This window comes from Arvicola amphibius, chromosome 15 (assembly GCF_903992535.2).
Source record: "Arvicola amphibius chromosome 15, mArvAmp1.2, whole genome shotgun sequence".
In the NCBI taxonomy this organism is placed as follows: domain Eukaryota; kingdom Metazoa; phylum Chordata; class Mammalia; order Rodentia; family Cricetidae; genus Arvicola; species Arvicola amphibius.
The window spans coordinates 34,221,327-34,239,049 of record NC_052061.1 but is presented as its reverse complement, the minus strand read 5'-3'; the positions used below and the strand labels follow the sequence as shown (position 1 = coordinate 34,239,049).

The window sequence follows — 17,723 nt, the reverse complement described above, 5'->3', positions numbered from 1 at the left end:
TGGGTCCCCATGCAAATGAGCCGCTGAGCGGGGCGGGCCGAGCCGGCAACAGCCCGGTATGGACGTCCCCGCCTCCCGCGGCGGCCGGCCGAGCTCGTGAAGGTCCTCAGAGGACGCCGCCTGGCCCCAGCGGTCTGCTCCTGGGCAGCCCCTGCTACCCCTCCAGATGCCGGCCTTCTGCCTTCCTCACCTACCAGCCCTGGAGTATTCCCACGTGTGTCCGCGGCATCCGATTCAGACCTGAATTCCAAGGCAAAGTGGAGGGAGTATGCCCCCAAGAAACAATAACTGAAAACAATACGACTGTAGACAGGCCTTACTATGTAAGGATACCAGGAACCCCGCGTGATGGTTCATGCCTAAGGATTCCAGCAATCGGGAAGTGGAGGCAGGAAGCCAGCCTGGGCGAAAGAAAGACCCCAGGGTTGGTCAGAGACAGCCTGACCTACTTACTTCTTTTCATAGGTAGCAACAACTCCTGCCCCTCTGTATTCCTCAACCATGTGGAATTTCAGCTGGTCCCCTGAAGCCCCTGTGTGTGTGTGTGTGTGTGTGTGTGTGTGTGTGTAACCACGTCTAAGCAAGGAACTAGAGGCTTGCCAATCCGTGCGCCAGTTCTTCATTAAACTGAATGCAGGCTCCAGAAGCAGGGTCTCCACGATCATCAGGTCGCAATCATGCCCTAGGAGACACCCCCTGATCCCCCATTCCTGAGTCAGTCCTGTCCAGACACAAAACTCGTGCCCAGTGTTTGGGTGGCAGCAGCAACCTTCTTGAAACCTGCTCTAACTTGCCTATTTCAGGAACGTCCAAATGTGCACTTTATAAATGAGAGAGAAGGAAAAGTTACCTAGGGAAAGCAGTGGGCAGAGCCTCACCTCACCTCAAAGCTCCTTGCTAGGTTTCAGGCAATAATTGTCACCCAAGCAGCAAAATCTGGATGCTGCAAAGTCTCTGAGCAGAGATTGCTGGAAAAACTGGAATGAAACTTATTTCATATCTCACAGTATCGTGACCAGCCAGCAGCCCCTAGCCCCTCACTGCACTCTGTATCAGGCAGCTGCTGATGCCAGGAAGCAGTGAGACGGACCACTTAAACTCAGAAGCGTTCTGAAGAATGGCGGGTACCAATCACACATACTCAGGGCCACCCTCCACAGCATCTGGGCAGACTTTCTGCAGAGCTCCTGCATCAGGGGCTGGGCTACAGCAGCCCAGAGAGTGCTCACGAGTCCTCTCAACACCTGGTTAAACTAGATTCCTGGATTGTAACCCTCCTGAAAAGCTAAGATGCCTGCATTTCCCCAGGGCTTCTGACTTAGAAATCACTGGCCAGAGCTCAAAGCGTGGCGGGAGGGCAAGGAGAATTGACCCAGTGTCCTGGAACGCCACCTGGAACATTCCCTCCTGAGGGTCACCATGCCCTACTCGGGTCTCTCTCCTACATCCTCAGTCTCCATCCAGCTACTTGGTGTGTCAAGGCCAGTGGGAACATGCCTAAGCATTTGTCCCACTGTGTTGGGGTTGAAGGGTCCTCAACATGTCACTGGGTCTGTACTTTGGAGGGGAGGAGCAGGACCCAGAAGTCATTGCCAGGCCTGAAAGGCAGGCTTTCAGGTAGGAGGTTTCTGCAGGATGGACAGGAACACAAAAGGTCTGGTCCTCTAAGGGGACAGATAGCCTCTATCCACCCCTGGCCAAGGGAAGGCACCACAGGGAGGCAGTAACTAGCTAGGTCCTTAGGAAAGGGAGAACCTCTTTTCTCAGAAACAGATTAAAGTGGCACTGGGGGTGGGGTTGTGCCTGTGAGTGTGGAAGTGGGGGAAGGGAGCTGGGCTCAGGCTCAGGCATTTCAAAAATTTGCTCCTTTTCCACTTAAACACGCCCCCCCCCCCCCCCGCCTGTGAGCCTTGGAATGGCATTTCCGCTTTGGAAGCGAGACCCCAGGATTGACACCCCACTGTGCTGGGGGCGGGGTGCCGCTCCCCAAGCTACTGAGGAAGGAGCACCCATTAGGCTGGTTACGTGGGGTGTGTGGAACAGTGGTGACAGGGATACTGCCTACACACATCTGTGGCCTCTGTGCTGGCCTGAACACATGTGCTCAATGGTACAGTAGCCCCTCCCCGGCACTGACACAGCCTCCATGCTGGCTGGGACACGTGCTCACACGTGCTCATTTCATGCCGACAGCAATTTTGTAACACAAGCCTTCCTGCCGGCTCCACTTTACAGGTGAGACTGACACACAGTGTAGATGTCCTTGTCTCAGTCCACACAACCGTGCCCAGGAGGGACGGAGCTGACATCCTACACTGACTACTCTGCAGTAGAAAGGGAACTTACGGACAAGGACACTCCAGACTAAAGCTAAAGACCTCAGTCACATTCAGGTCTCCAAACAGACAGGTGTCTGAGACTGAAGTAATCCCTTCTCTCCCATATCCCCCCAAAACCAAACCAAAACAAAAAACAATGGCCCTGCATTCAGCACTGGGCCAGCCCTTCTCTGAAGTTCAGCTTCATTGGTGAGGGGTGTGTAATGAGGTGGAACCTTGTGGGAAAAGCTAGCCTGAGAGGACACCACAGACAGACACAGGCACACACAGGAATAAGCACACAAAAGCACAGCTACATACAGGGGCAACATACACAGGATCAGACACACAAGGCATATGCAAAGGAGCAGCTGCAAGAGGGTGCTGCTGGAGAAGGATTGCACAGGCATGGCCAGACAACAGCTCCCACCCTGCAGGACAGCTGTCAGTCATCCCAAGAGTGGCCTGGAGTCTCTTTACCAGGTTGAAGATAAGCTCACAGGATGCAGGGGGATATCACTAACCTCTGGGGCACAGAATGGGCATTTTCACAGTAAACACAGTAGGCCACTCAACTGCCTATATTACTGCTTTTCCTGGAACCCCTACTGAGGAGAAAAGCCTGGGATAAGGTTGGAGCCTTCTGAGCTTCAGAAGCATACAGCACACAGAAGAGCTATCACCGTATAACGCCCACTTACGGCAGCAAAGAAGGGGATACTGGAAAATGGCCGACTCTAGGGAAATAGCTGAGCAAACCCCTCCAGGAAGACCATGCAGCTACACGAGAACCACTTATGAGTGGCTAAGAGTGAACAGAGCAGGCATAAGATGACTTGCATGAGATAAGGCACAGTCTCCCCTCCTGAAGCTTGGGCTGGACAGACAGGTCAGTTGATGGCCAGCTCTGGGAGCGGCAGCAGGAAAGGATTTCCTGAGACCGGAGGTAAGCACTGTAAGCCCCAGGGACAGGAAGACATGTTGTCCCTAAAGGGCCACAAGAGCGATTGCTTTCCTTCTGAGGAATACTCACAGTGTCAAGCTCAAAACCGGGGCAAGGCTACAGGCCCCCTTATGACAGACACAGCCTGTCACATCAGTCTGGAGACCAGGAGGTGGAATGCCACCTTCCAGAGGCTCAGAGGGCAGTGCCTCTGCCAGCTTATACAGCCAGGAAGTGGTAGCAGAGCTTACAGCTCTAACTGCCCATTTGGCAACCTAAGCAGACAGCAGTGTGGGTGTGAGGAGTTGTAGCTGCTAACCTTAGAGTCCCTGTGCTCCCAGGCTGGAGTGACCAGTGAGAGCCTTCACTCCTCCTGACAGGGCCCTACCACCTGGAGCCAGATTCTTCTGGTCAATCACCCCTGGGCTGGGCTTTTGCAGATTGAAGGATGTGGAGGCGGTGCTACCTGCTCTGTAGGGATAGCCCAGGGGTGAGGAAGGTACAAACTGATTTAGGCCCCTAACAAACTCCAAGGTATATAAAAGCAGCACTTCCCTCCCCACTCCCCTTTCTGCCTTTACTTGTGGTCCTGGGACAAAATAGGGGGGTGGGCAACCCCCTTTTCACATTTTTCTGCAGCAGTGGCAACTTCAGAGAAGTGCTTGCTTCACATAGGGCTTCCCTCCAGCAGAGGCCTCTTTGGTGCTGGCAGACAAGAGTGGGCTAGGTCTGAGTACTGCTACTCCCTGTGTGGACCAGAGGGTGGGCCTGGTGTGGCTGCCCTGTGGCTGCCCCTGGAATCTGACTCTTGCCTCCTTATCCCCTCAACATTAGGGAAGAGTCAGACTAGTAGAGGAAACCTGTCAAGGAACAGAGGAGCAAGGGATAAGGAAGAACATGGGACAGGTCCCTATCCCTGGAGAGAATGCTCAGCTGCTGGTGGCTGCCCTGGTTCTTTCTGTCAGCTAGCCTGGGTGGGCAGGGACAGGGTGTGGTCAAGAGGCCTCACCAGCTGAGCCATCTGCTCTCACTCTCCATAGCAACCAGAGTTCAGACAGAGGGGGTGACTTCACACCCCATCTGCTACAAGCCTTCAGCAGCTTCTACTGAGCACCAGTGCCCACACCCACAGATACCCACAGATGGGCAGAGAACAAGGTTGTCAGCCACAGCGGCCGGAGTCAGTGAGCTAGAGGGTCAGCAGGGTCACGGGCAGCAGTCCAGGGACTCCAGGGTATGTAAGAGCAGCTCCCTCCTTGCAAAGAAACATGGTGACCCCACATGAGCTGATTTCAGCCTACACAGCAGGGCCCCGTCTGCCTCAGGAGACCCAGACCAAGCCTTATCTCAACGAAGCCTTCACAGACAGGAGCCTACACAAATAACCCTAGCTGCCTGTGGCATCCCAGCTGGTCACTGCACCTCTCAGAGCTCACTATACATATTGTTAAAGGCAACCCTTACCAGCGCTGGGCCCACACTCGGGGGCACTGACAAGGATGCACAGGGCACCCTGGTGTGTCTCAGCAGCACAAACACATCCCATATCACTAGACATTAAGTCCCACCCACCCTTTCTTGGAACCTCCCCACAAACACAAGTGCACACCTCTAAGCCCACTCCCCAAGCAAGCCTTCCCTGTTCTCCCTCTCCCTCTTCAGATGTTCTAAGATTGCCCATGTTCCCTCAAAACCTCATTTGAGATCTGGATTCAGCTCCTTCTTGGAGTGAAGTCACACCAGATCCATAGCCAACGCTGGGGTGGGCAGGTCTTCCCTCCAAATGCACTGGTGGCGTCATTTGCACCATGGTCTGAGCATCAGATGCATGCCAACTGTTGTGTCGTATAAGGCACCGCCAGGAAAAGAGTCCCACTCTCAGAGAACTTACACTTGGGCTGTGGGAGGTGGGCATGGACGAGAATCACACCTGTCTGTGGTGACAAGAGTCAGAAAGGGCGAAGTAGGTGGCAGGGATGGGGGGGGGCTGTTCCATGCAAGGGGCTTGGAAGCTTCTCTGTGGAGGTAACATGTGAGTAAATGTGTGAACCTTTGCAGGAAAAAGCAGAGTGAAAACGGATTTTAAAAGCACAGTCAAGTGAGCTGCTTGGAGAAGAGGAGCAGATTCAGGCCTGAGGGTCTGCAGGAGGGGCCCTGGCTTCTGGCTTTCTGAAGGGTAAAGTGTATCCTGGACTTGGGCTCTCAAACTGAAGCAAGAGTGGCTTGGTAGGATGTCTGGGTCAGTCCCAGCAGGGAGGGCCCAAAGGATCAATCAGCTTGTGTCCAGGATTTATCTTCTCTGACCTGCTCTCCTTTAGGCCCTCCAGCCAGGACCTCTTGGGACATCACAGGTGATTCCAAAGCCTAAAGTTAACCTTTGATGACGGGTGGAAGGAATGCAAACTCTTAAGGCCCTGCTTGGAAGGCTGTGAACAAGGAGGTCTGTGGTTTCACCACATTCTAAGCAAACAGATCATTTGGGTAGGTAGTGTTTTAGGACATAGACAAATCTCTGGGCATGACCTAAGACTGTATGATTAGATATCATGTTTTCTTTTTTGGGGGCGGGGGTTCAAGACAGGGTTTTTCGGTATAATAGCCTCTACCTGTCCTGGAATTAGCTCTGTAGACTAGGCTGGCCTCGAACTCACAGGGATCTGCCTGCCTCTGCTGCCCGAGTGCTGGGATTAAAGGCGTGTGCCACCACCGCCCAGCTATAAGGTTTTCTAATACAAACAATATGCCAGTGTTCTGACAGTTAAAAATCCACGTTAAACAAAAGCAGGAGGATGGACTGAATGAACTGTGGCATATCCATCAACAGAACAGTATTCAGCAACCAAGAAGGAACATATATTCCCCAAGCGGATGGCGATATCTATTTTGCTGAATGAAAGAAGCCAAAACTAACACAGAATGAAGAGGTAAATCTAAGACAGAAAGCACAGTGCTGACTGCCTGACGGGGCCCTGAGAACTTTCCGAGGTGACAGTGACATTCCTTATCCTGATGAAGTTCTTCATAGGCCCAAACTTACCCTTGTGTACATTTAATGCCTGCACATTTCATGACATGTAAAAATCTACCTCAGCAGAAAAGTCTCAACAGGTAAAATGACAAGAAGCACAGAAGAACAGGATGACATTACATAGTATTCTGAAAGACCCCAAAGCAGGTACTATGATCCTAAACCCACTACTGGGTGCCAGGGAACTTATAGTTAAATTTCTATGCCCTCTTAACCTAGGTTTTCTGGAATAATGTTCCTCTTTCCTCATATATTACACAGCTCTGGAGACTTTGATGATGGCAGACTATTTGTGTCTTCTACTATAATCTGTTTCAAATGCTTCATGGAATTTGGCAGGGTTTAATAATAAAATTACTGAAAAGCCCCCTTAGCCTCTAATCTTCCCCAGAAAACAGATTAACTTTAGAGCCACAACTTGTGACCATCTCTCCTGCCAGAATGGGCGTCCCTCATCACCTCTGCTGAGGTCCTGGCTCTCTCTCTTGGATCAAGGAAGACAATGCCTCAGCAAACAGTTATTAAGAGCACACAAAAGCAGTGCGGGCCAGTGAGAATCAGCAGCACTTGCTGGGCAAGTCTGACAACCCAAGTCCCATCTCTGGAACAACATAAAGGCAGGAGCAGAGAAATGACTCCGCAAGTCATCCTTTGACCTCCACTCCTGCACATGTGCCCCCCACACATGATGACAACAAGGACACTGATCCAAAAAAGAAAATAGTTAATGAGGTTTGGCCAGGGAACAAGGAGAGCAAGCAGCTATGAGGAGGCTAAGTCTGAGGCTGGGAGATGGAAAAGATCCTTGAAGGCAGGAGGTAGGAGCGGGCATAGCTGGCTACAAGGCGACTCCCAGAGTTCCAAGGGCCACTCACCCTTCCACTACCATCATTAGTACCTTAAGGCACTGAGATCCATAGGTGGCATTGAAGTCCTGCCTGGCTACTTCTATTACTAGATCACACTGCTGAAGATCATGCCTGAGGAGAAGCTTTATGTGTATGCAATCCTGTCCACTCCAGACAGCATGGCTGCAGAGTACCCAGCTGGCCTGAGATGTGGCGTACTAGCCAATGGTGCCACCAGAGGCCACTCTGTTGGAGAATTGAGGAGAATGACCTGCTTAAGGTTTAAGAGGATCTCACAGGCTGTGCAGAGCAGGGGAGAGGCCAGGGTCATCTCACCACTAAGGCCTTGGCAGGAACGAAACTGAAATGAACCACAAAGAAAAAGCCACTGGAGGGAGAGAGAGGTCAGGAGTGGGTCCTTGGCCACCATACACGCCACCAGAAGCTGGGAACGGTGACTACCTCACAGCAGCGCCACTGTACAGCCTCTTATAAAGAGCTGCATGCATCCCTTGCTGACCTCCCTCCCAAATGCAGTCCTGTCACACTCCCCAAGGAAACGCTGTTGTAGAGCCCTTAGTCCTGACCTACCAAAGCATTGTCCCCATCCTGAAGTAGCAGCTTCTTTGATCCCCACTTGGTCTTCAATAAAGTTCCCTGGAAAGGTTTATGTAGGGCCATCATTACCTGCGCTGGCATGGTGGCAAATGCCACCCTCTACACCCTCCGCAGGTGGCTCAGCTGGGGCCCAGTGGTCATAGGTCCTGCACCTTCAGTCTTGTGACAGAATCTGCTAGGAACCTTATGATCCCATCTTTAAATACAGAGTAACAAATGAGGCCAGCAGGTGTCCAGGGGCAGTGCTGCATGGGTGAGCAGGGTGATCTACCTGGTAAAGTGGGTACAAGGTTGAAGACCAGTTCCTGCAAAGGGAAGGGCAGGAAGGACCAAAGTCCAGTAACAGGAGAGGATATGGTATGAGCTTTGGGGATTGAGCTGAGGTTTGGGATTCCAACTCAGTTTCTCCCCTTCCTACAGGGTTGGCGACCCTGCCAGCTATTAGCCCTAGTTCAGACCCCTGGCTCCCTGGCCAACTCTCTAAAGCATAGAGGGGCCCCAGGTTCAACCAAGTGCTCACTAATTTCCACTGGCTGCTGCTAGATTAGTCAAAACTAGTCTGCCTGATCTCTGTGAGCCCAAGATGGCTGTCTGCAAGGACAACAAAGAGACTCTGGGTTTGCCTTTCACATAGCATAAAAAAAAAAGTTGGGTCACACTGGAAAGCCACAGAAAGTTGTCAAGAGCTCTCTGGGTTGCAGCCCTGAAATTAGAGTGGCCATGCAGGATGGTGGTCACTTTACCACTATAAACTTTGTCACTCTGGTTCCCATCCCACTGGCCATGTGACTGTGGCCACATATGGGTCCTCCTTGAGGACCCTGTCTATGCTCACGCCCATGCACAGCACATAGCACATGCTTACATAGGACAGCACCTGTGTTCCTTGTAAGGGCCCGTTCTGGGGCTGGAGAGATGGCTCAGAGGTTAAGAACACTGACTACCCTTCCAGAGGTCCTGAGTTCAATTCCCACCAATCACATGGTGGCTTACAACCATCTAAAATGAGATCTGGTGCCCTCTTCTGCCTTGCAGGCATACATACTGGCAGGACACTGTATACACAATAAATAAATCTAGAAAGAAAGAAAGGAAGGAAGGAAGGAAGAAAGGAAGAAAGAAAGAAAGAAAGAAAGAAAGAAAGAAAGAAAGAAAGAAAGCAAGCAAGCAAGCAAGCAAGCCAGCCCATCCTCCAAGAAAGGGCCCAGTGGAGACTAGATGAGCTGCCAGTTTCACAGACAAGAAACAAGAGGTAGAAACAGACAGCAGTGGGACTGTGCTCTGCACAGGACTTGCTCTTCACCTTACTGTGACAGGGCAGCCAGCCTCTTGTCACTCATGACCATAGTTCTGAGACACAATACAGTCATTTTCTAGTGTCCAGCAAGCTAGGACAGACTACCAGATAGGCCTATGGCACTGGCCAGCCATGCACTGAAGGAAGGCAGATGTCAGAGGACAGTCAGGGAATGAGTGGCCAAACACTGCCGAAGTACCTTTGCTTGCTCTCGCTCTAAGCAGAAGAAAGAGCATGCGCTGGGAACCAGGGCCACCATGGTGCCTTCCTCCCTCTGGATCCCATATCCCATAGGGGTCAAATAACAGAGGTAAGGCCCTAGCAGAGCAAGGAGTAATGATGGTATACACCTTTAAGACCAGCACTTGGAAGGAGACAGAGGCAGAAGATCTCTGTGGGAGTTCAAGGCCAGCCTGGTCTACATAGTGAATATTCCAAACTATTCAGGGTTACACAGTGAGATCTCATCTCAAAAACCAAAACAAGGCAAAGCAAAAACAAAACCCTGTACAGGCCCTGATTGGATACCCGGGAAACCACATCAACTCAACCTAGTCCATCCCAAGTTTTCTCTCTGCTATTATCTCCCATCTCCATCTGTAGCATCTTGTAATTTCTGTGAACCAAAGTGCCCGCGTCAGCTTTATCCAGGAAAAGACTGCCCAAATGAATGGGTGTGCTTAAAACTCAAACGTGTCCCTGAGTACCACATGGCCACCAGTCTGGGCTCCCTGAGCAAGGACAGAGCAGGCAGCTCTTCCTAGAAGCCTCCACTAGGGTACCAAAGTCCCAGGAGAGAGGACGGTGGTCTGACAGCCTAGCAACACCAGTGCAGAACCACTGAGGGCTGTAGCTACAAGCCAGAGGGCGAGAAGTGACTTTTGGAGTGGAGCATGGTGGGGACAGACTTTGACTTTAGTTCTTCAGAGTGATTTTTTAGTGATTTTAGTTACAGACGGTGCCACGGTGACACAGAGCTGAGCCGACCACCTGAAATCTTGTGAGGTAAGGGTCTCTGAACTGACTCTAGACAGCCAAACCAATCCTGGACCTCCCCACCAGAGACCTGTCCTGAGGGGCACTGGCTGCTCACTACTGCCCTCCAGCATGCTCAGTCATCTGCCTTGTTTCCTGACAGTGTCCACAGGGGTGGAGCTGGCTGGTGCCCTATGCCCCAAGCCAGAGAAAATCCTAAGCTTTGCAGAAGCAGAACAGAACAGGAGAGGGGCTTGGCAGGTTTTCTCTGTCTCTTCCTAGAGATGAGGCAATTATGCTTTGAACCAGAAGCCATGGGGGTGGGGGCTCCCATCAGCATAGCCTGGAAGCCCTAATTTTTTCATCTGTAACTCAGCATTACCTCTTCTGGGGGCGGGCAGGAGCTGGGATCTTTAATTCTGTAATAACAATGCTTTGCACTTACACAAGCCTCTCTCCTCCAGGAGTCTCCGTACCCTATGGAGGTTAATTAAGAGGCCACTTGCCCTGCCAGGAAGCCTCGACAATGTGCCTCACGGAACCCGGCCCCAAGTGGATGAAGAGCAGTCCCAGAATAAGGCCAAGCTGGACAAGGTTCTGGACCATTGCCCCTTCCTGTCATTGGGAAAAAACTCTGACTCAGCAGAGAAATCGTGGCTGCAGGCCATTAGTACAGTGCAGACCGAAGGTGTGGCCTCACACCTCTGTCTATCTGTAAAGTGGAGCCTGTACCTGAGCCAGTCCGTCACCCCCGGTCGGTAGCCATAATCGCTGGCCACCTCAGGAGGAGAGATCCATGGCCCAATTGTCAAGCCCTAGAGTAAGGGCTGCTCAGGTCTGTCTGACGGGTTAGGAGGGGGGGGGGGGTGTCAAGCAAGGGGAAGCCCCTACAGAAAGGAGACGCTGGTCGAAAGGCTCTGTGGTTCAAAGATCCAACAAACTTCCCACAAAGTGAGTGTATAAAGCAGAGGTAGGGGGAGGTATGCTCTTTCCATTAGCCGGCCAAGCTAACCATTCTGGCGTAAGGGTGTCTCGGGGACAGCACAGACCCCGCCCCACGCCTGGCCATCCGGGTGGGGATCCGGGAGCACAATAGGGTAGCTCTCCCAGAGAGTTTTCAGGGGGAACAGTACAGACCTTCCCACCCGTTGGCCGGCCTAGCTGACCTGGACATGGGTTTCCAGGGAGTGACAGAGCCCTCTCCTCGGTAGGCCTGGCCACTCTGGGAAGAGGTCGGGGGGGGGGGGGGGGGGGGAAGCGCGGATCCCCACCGGGCCCACTAGTCCCAGGGGCTCTTAAGAGGCCCACAAATACCCTCTCCTCAGCCCAGCCGTTCCGGGGAGCTCCCCGTGGGGCCAGCATGAGCCCTGGTTCCACTCGGCTCTCCAGGAAGAGGTTGGAAAAGCAGGATCAGAGAAGTCGGCTAGGGGGCGGCGCCCCCATTCTGTTCCCCACCACGACCTGAGAAAGACCTCCGGCGACCCCCGGTGGCCCAGGCCTGCCGCGGGGGGCGCGGGGTCTCCGGCGGTCAGCACTCACCGGCACGGTCATCTTGGCCGTAGCCCCCGGGTCTCTGCGGCAGCGGCGCGGGCTGGCTCGGGGCTCGGTGGGCCCGCGCCGCTCACAGCCCCCGGCGCCGAATCCCGGCGCTCTCCGCTGCCTTCAGTCGGCTCTCCGCCACCGGACAGTCCGGCCGCTCCCCCCCCCCGCGCCGCGCATGCGCCGCCCGCGCCTGCCCCTCCCCCTCCCGTCTGCTCTGCCGCCGCCCGCGTTAAAGGCGAGGACCCGGGACCCCAGCATTTTTCTGTCGGCACAACAGGGAAAGGAGGCCGTGTTCCCACACCTTGCCTGTCCTTCCTAAGGCCACCTCCAGATGCACTATTAGAAAAAATCCTATCCGGTCCGCCCACCCGGTTCTGTAGCCCAGAATCCCCACCCCCACGCAGTACGTTCCTTGGTGCGGGTCCCAAGGCTCCTACTCCCCAGGTCTGAGCATATAGATAGGGTAGAGACTGGTCTGGGTGAAGGCGATCTTAGATCAGCTAGCAGAATTCCTCTGCACCCACTCCCCAGCCCCAGCTGAGAGGGAGCCTAAGGCTCCTCCAGGGCCCACTCGATTCCCAAGGGAGCTCCAGGACTCGGGGCAAACAGTCTGACTTAACCTTGGGTCCCCATGAAAAAGAAATTTGGAGTGACTTTTATGGAGGGTCGCATAGTGGGCCCCCCTATCCAAGACTGGAAGACAGGCAGTCCTTCGGAGAGCTGAGCCTTCCTTTCCCCCATGTTAATCACCCCTAATTTCTTCAGCTGTTTCACAGCTGACACGGTGCCCAAACATGCACCTGCAAGCAGTGGGCACATGAACACTGGTCTTCAGACTGCCTGCCACACCCTTGCTGTTTTCACCTTTCTCTCAGTGCACTGAGACTCAGATCCATCAGCTACCCAAAAGCTAAGAACCAAAGCTCTGTTCCGCTGCCCAGCCACGTACAGCCCGTCACTGCTCCACGGGATCTCTTCCTGGGCAAGCCAAACCCTGGGTAGTTAGTGGCTACTGTTCCCTGGGTAGGTGGGTTGGTGAGCCCATACCTACACCAAGTGGGAAATGAACTCTGTGGGCATTGTCTAGGAGGTCAATCTACCGCTTTCCCGAGGTATACAGCCTGTTCCAAAAAGCTGATTGGCAGCCAAGTTCGCTCATGAGAGGACTTAGGGGAGAGAGCTTCAGCTAGCCCGCTGAAGGCTAAGACTGTGGCTGTTCTTCCTCCTCCTCCTCCTCCTCCTCCTCCCCCTCGTCCTCCTCCTCCTCCTCCTCGTCCTCGTCCTCCTCCTCCTCCTCCTCCTTGTCCTCATCCTCCTCCTCGTTCTCCTCCTCCTCCTCTACTTCCTCTTCCTCCTCCTCTTCTTTTTCCTCTTCCTTCCTCCTTGTCTTTCTCCTCCTCTTTGTCTGGTTTATTTTTATCTGAGTGTGTGTTTGTGCATCCATGTATGTACACCATGTGTTTGCCTGGTGCCCGCAGAGGTCTTGAAAAGGGCATGGGATCCCCTGAAACTGGAGTTACAGAAACTGTCAGCAGCCATGAGGGTGCTGGGAACCAAACCTGGGCTCTCTGCAAGAAAGTGCCTTTAATCACTGAATCATCTCTGCAGTCCCAGGGACAAGCATCTTTGTCTTCCAGGTGTACAGTGGTTGGAGACCCGAGTGATTGGGGGAAGACGCGAGGGTCGGTATCTGACTTCCTCAGAGACTTAGGGGTGGATCCCCTAACTTTTCCCCCTAAAGTGGAGGCAACTTTAGTTCCCTTAACCCCTAGGTAGATTCTGAGGACGGACCCAACAATGAAGAGAAATATTCGAGAAAGGGGCCATCAGGACAGCCACCAGACCCAGGTCCTAGTTCTAGGTCTGATGAGGTCCTTCTCTGCTTTGAATAGGGTTCCCCTGTACCTGTTGGGTAGCTGTTCCCGGTGCTGTGTAAGGTATTGCTAAGAGAGGGCAGACAAGGCCACAGCAACCAGAGGGGTGCCTGGGCCGACAGCTGCCATCTCCTCAAAGGGCATTCTGTGTGTGTCTGGCACATGGCCCTACCCGTGCCCACCCGCCCGCGCCCAGCTGGCACCCGGGCTTCTGAGCCGAGAACAGCAGCTCAGCCTGGCGCCTGGGCTCCAGGCCACACGCGCCCGAGGTCTCAGAGCCCCGCCCCTCCAGCCCAGGCTCCGCCTCACCTCCTTCCTTTTCTATTTCTTTGGCCGGGAATTGCGCAGACTTCTGGCTCCTCTCCCTTCTATCTATTCTAGGTGTCTAGGCCAGAAGTCGGGTAGCAATGGGTAAAATACCCCTTTCACACGAAGGGTACTGGGAAATGGGGACTCGGGATAGCAGCGCACGTCGGGTCGGGCTTTGAAAGTCAGCTAGTCCTTGCCTTCAGTGTGGCGCACAGCAAACTCGCAGGGGAAAGGCTCTCTGGCAGATCCCTCGTTTGTTCTGGCAGAGATCAGGGACTTGGATATGGGGTGTGAAGCAGCTAGAGGAGGCTCTCTGGGGATCTGACTATCCTGGATCCCTAGAGGCCATGTTCTTCCCTCATTTAAGCCTTGCAGACAGATGATTCCAGAATGACTCACCAAGTTCTTCAGAGAACAGCCTGTGGGGGATGTCCAGACCAGAAACAGCTGGACTGCCTGACGAAGGCGCCACGACAGAGAGGGTCCTTGAGGGCTGACCAGGACCCTCAGAGGAGGACACTCCCTCCGGATCACAGGGAGGAGGTAGCATGCTCAGCTGTCCAGATTTCGGTTCCCTGCCACTTCTCTAGGGACAGAGGCCTGGGAGGTGGCTTCTTTATTCCCCTCCCACTTTTATCCAAGGACTTCCGTGGTCCAGAAGTCTCTGGCCCGAGAGAATGCAGCGAGTCTTGGAAGGCCCTTTTCAGGCACGGTGGCAGTTTTACCTCAGCATGGTACCTTTGTCACCATCAGTAAGCCTGGATTGCTTATTATGATGTTATTGACCAAAGTTCACACTTTCTTCAGATCTTAGTTGTCCTTTTCTGCCTAGGACTCCTTCCATGATGCCACATCATCCTTGTCAGGGTTTCTGAGTCCTCCAGCCTGTGACATTTTTTTTTCTTTTTTGACATTTGTTTTGATGACCTTGACATTTTTGAGGTGGATTGGTCAGGGAGTTTATCGAATGCCCCTCATTCTGTATTCGTTTGACGATTTTCTCGGGATTACTTTGGGGTCATAGTTTTGATGAGGAAACCACGCAGGTAAAATGCCAGTCTATTACATCATCTCAAGGGCACATATCATCAGCATGGCTCACGGCCGTTGGTAGTGGACTTTGTCCTCTTGACTGAGGCAGTCCTTGTGGGTTCTGCCACTGTGAAACTCTCTCTTCTGCCACTTTGCTTTTCAGAAGGAAGCTAGTGCACACAGACCTTGCTTGTAGACGGCGGGTAGCACTCTGCCTCCCTTAGGAGTTCCTATCTAAAGTACTAGGAATTTACTTTCTATATGAGAGAATTTGCCTCCACATACATTTCGATCATTTGTTTTACCATATAGGCCCGTGGATGTTGCTTGAGACAGGGTTCCTTGTATCCGGGGCTGGCGCTGAGCTTGCTACGTAGCTAAGGATGACCTGAACTCCTGATCTTCCTGCTGCTGCCTCCCGAGTGCTGGGATCACAGCCAGCACTGTAACTGCTGGCACAGCCACACCGCTCTGATCCTTGTGTCTGCTTTCGCAACTCTGTATTATTAGTGCTGGGAACTCAGGCTCTCTGGAAGAACGGCAAGTGCTCTTAACCCCGAGCCATCTCTCCAGCTCCTAGTTTATAATTTTCTTGAGTTCATTTACTATTTATGCTGTTTTTTTGTTTCTTTACAGTAGACACTTTTTTTTCTTGTATGTATGTCTGTGTGAGGGTGTCAGATCTTGGAGTTACAGACAGTTGTGAGCTGTCATGTAGATACTGAGAATTGAACCCGGGTCTTCTGGAAGAACAGTCAGTGCTCTTAACCACTGAGCCATTTCTCCAGCCCCAGTAAACACTTTTTAAATTATGGCAAAATACAAATAACCCCAAACTAGCCATTTTCATCAGTGCTTGGCTTTCATTGAACTCATCTAATAATTCAAGAAATTCTTTTCACCTCAAACTCCTTAGTCATTTATACAAAGTGCCTTTTGCCTTCTTAGGTAATAGACTCCAGATTAGGGAGAGGATGAATCTGAGGGTCACAGTCAACTGACCACAGGGAGGCTCAGGCACTGTCCTTGCTGTTCTCGGAGGTAAAGACCAGTCCTCAGTAGTCACCCATGTGTCCCAGATACAGGCCATTCCCTGACTAAGGGGCTTGAATGGCTCAGCGGAGCTCTTTCTCCCTCACTAGGCAGCGTGCCTGAACTCCTGCCAGTGCAGAAATCCTTTGCTCAGGATAAGTATCATCTCTCACTGCTAGGGAAACAGCTACAAAAGAAAGGACGGCGGGCCATCTAACAAGAGGCCCAAGTTCCTGTAGCAACAGATTCATTTGACACCCACATTCCAGGAATGTTTACATTTGAAAAATTCTCACAAGTAGTCAAGGAAACCCAGGCTATGCATGAACATGGAAATCTTAGGACTTACATCTTCAATAATGGGACATCAGTTAAATAGCTTATGGGTGGTTACCGCTCCCATTGGCAGCCTGAACCTGGGAGAGAGGGACCTAAAACTAAGATAGACTGAAGTCTCATGCAATAGTCAGCTTTATTCAGAGCATCGGACAATTTATACTCTGAAGAATCACCCGAGTTTCAGTCACAAGACAAGTCGCACGAGGCAGAAACATGTTTTTTCATAGAGGCACATAAACAAATAATAGCCAGCGTATTGAATAATCTGAAGTAAACTCACTCCCATCCGCCACCCCTGGGAGGGGCACAAACGCACATCCCAAGAACAACCCGCGTGATGAAGGAACAGAGGTCACAAGACTCTTTTCTCGTTACTTGTTTACTTGGGGGTTTTCCTGCAGGCTCAGAAATCTCACACAGCTTCGGTCATGGACCCTGTCCCAGCAATGGGAACCCTCAGAGGGCAGAATCTGAGGACAAAAACAGGCACAGAAGGAATAGATGCTGAGTTTTCTGTAACAACAAAGAAAGGAAATAGGTTCCCATAGTTGCATAAAATTGACCTTGATGCCATGCATCGGTACGGGGAAAACGGTGGGAAGAGAGAGAAGAAAATACCAACTGTGGTTTTTTTTTTTTTATTGTTTGTTTTTTTGTTTTTTTGTTTTTCGAGACAGGGTTTCTCTGCAGCTTTTTTTAGAGCCTGTCCTGGAACTAGCTCTTGTAGACCAGGCTGGCCTCGAACTCACAGAGATCCAACTGTGGTTTTATGTTGAAGGTGGGGATGGGTGGTTGGCACATGCTAGCTCAGAGTGGGGGTATCTTTTGTCTTTTCTCAATTTTCACAGGAAAGATTACTTTATTTCTGAGGCAGGGTTTTTCTGTGTAACCCTGACTGTCCTAGAATTGTTCGTGTGGAAACCACAGGAGTCTTGAACTTGGACATACCCCTGCCTCTTTCCTCCCGGATGCTGGGATTAAGTGCACATGACATCATGCCTGTATTTTGTTTTGTTTGTTTTTGATGGTTTTGTTTAATTTTTATTGGGGTGGAAAATAGTTTGGGTAACTATAACTAACTTATTTATTATTATTATTATTATTATTATTTTTTGCAAAGACAAGGTTTCTCTGTGTAACAGTCCTAGCTGCCTTGAAACTTGCTCTGTAGACCAGGCTGGCCTCTAATTCACAGAGATCCTCCTGCCTCTGCCTCCAGAGTGCTAGGATTATTAAAGGCATGCACCACCACCACCTGGCTCTGTAACCATTTTTTTTAAGTTTCTTTAAGTTCTTAAGATTTATTTTATGTCGGTGAGCATTTTGCCTGTATGTATATGTGTACCAAATGTGTCCCTGGTGCCCATGGAATTCAGCAGAAGGTATTGAGTTTCCTGGAACTGGAATTAGGGGTGACTGTAAATATTATGTGGGTGCTGGGAACTGAATCCTGCTCCTCTACAAGAGCAATAAATGTTCCTAACCGTTGAGCCACCTCTCCAGGTCCTAATGATAACTCTTTTATTTTCTAATTCTTAAATTTTTATTTATGAGAAAGAATACTTGGA

At 51.7% G+C, this 17,723-nt stretch overlaps 1 protein-coding gene across 2 annotated transcripts in view; it reads right to left on the bottom strand.

Annotated features, from left to right (window-relative positions):
- Positions 1-14,366, bottom strand: part of Bcar1 (BCAR1 scaffold protein, Cas family member) — a 37,486-nt gene extending 23,120 nt beyond the window's left edge. The window contains exon 1 of one of the 2 annotated variants that reach the window (XM_038312989.2): positions 14,152-14,366. Coding sequence is in view for 1 of the 2 variants with exons in the window: in XM_038312987.2 (XP_038168915.1) it covers positions 11,567-11,578 (12 nt within the window). In the remaining variant the exon portion in view is untranslated. Of the gene's footprint in view, positions 1-11,566; positions 11,717-14,151 lie in introns of those variants that run through there. The other variant, XM_038312987.2, reaches the window with a different exon arrangement.
- Between the last annotated feature and the right edge of the window lie 3,357 nt (positions 14,367-17,723).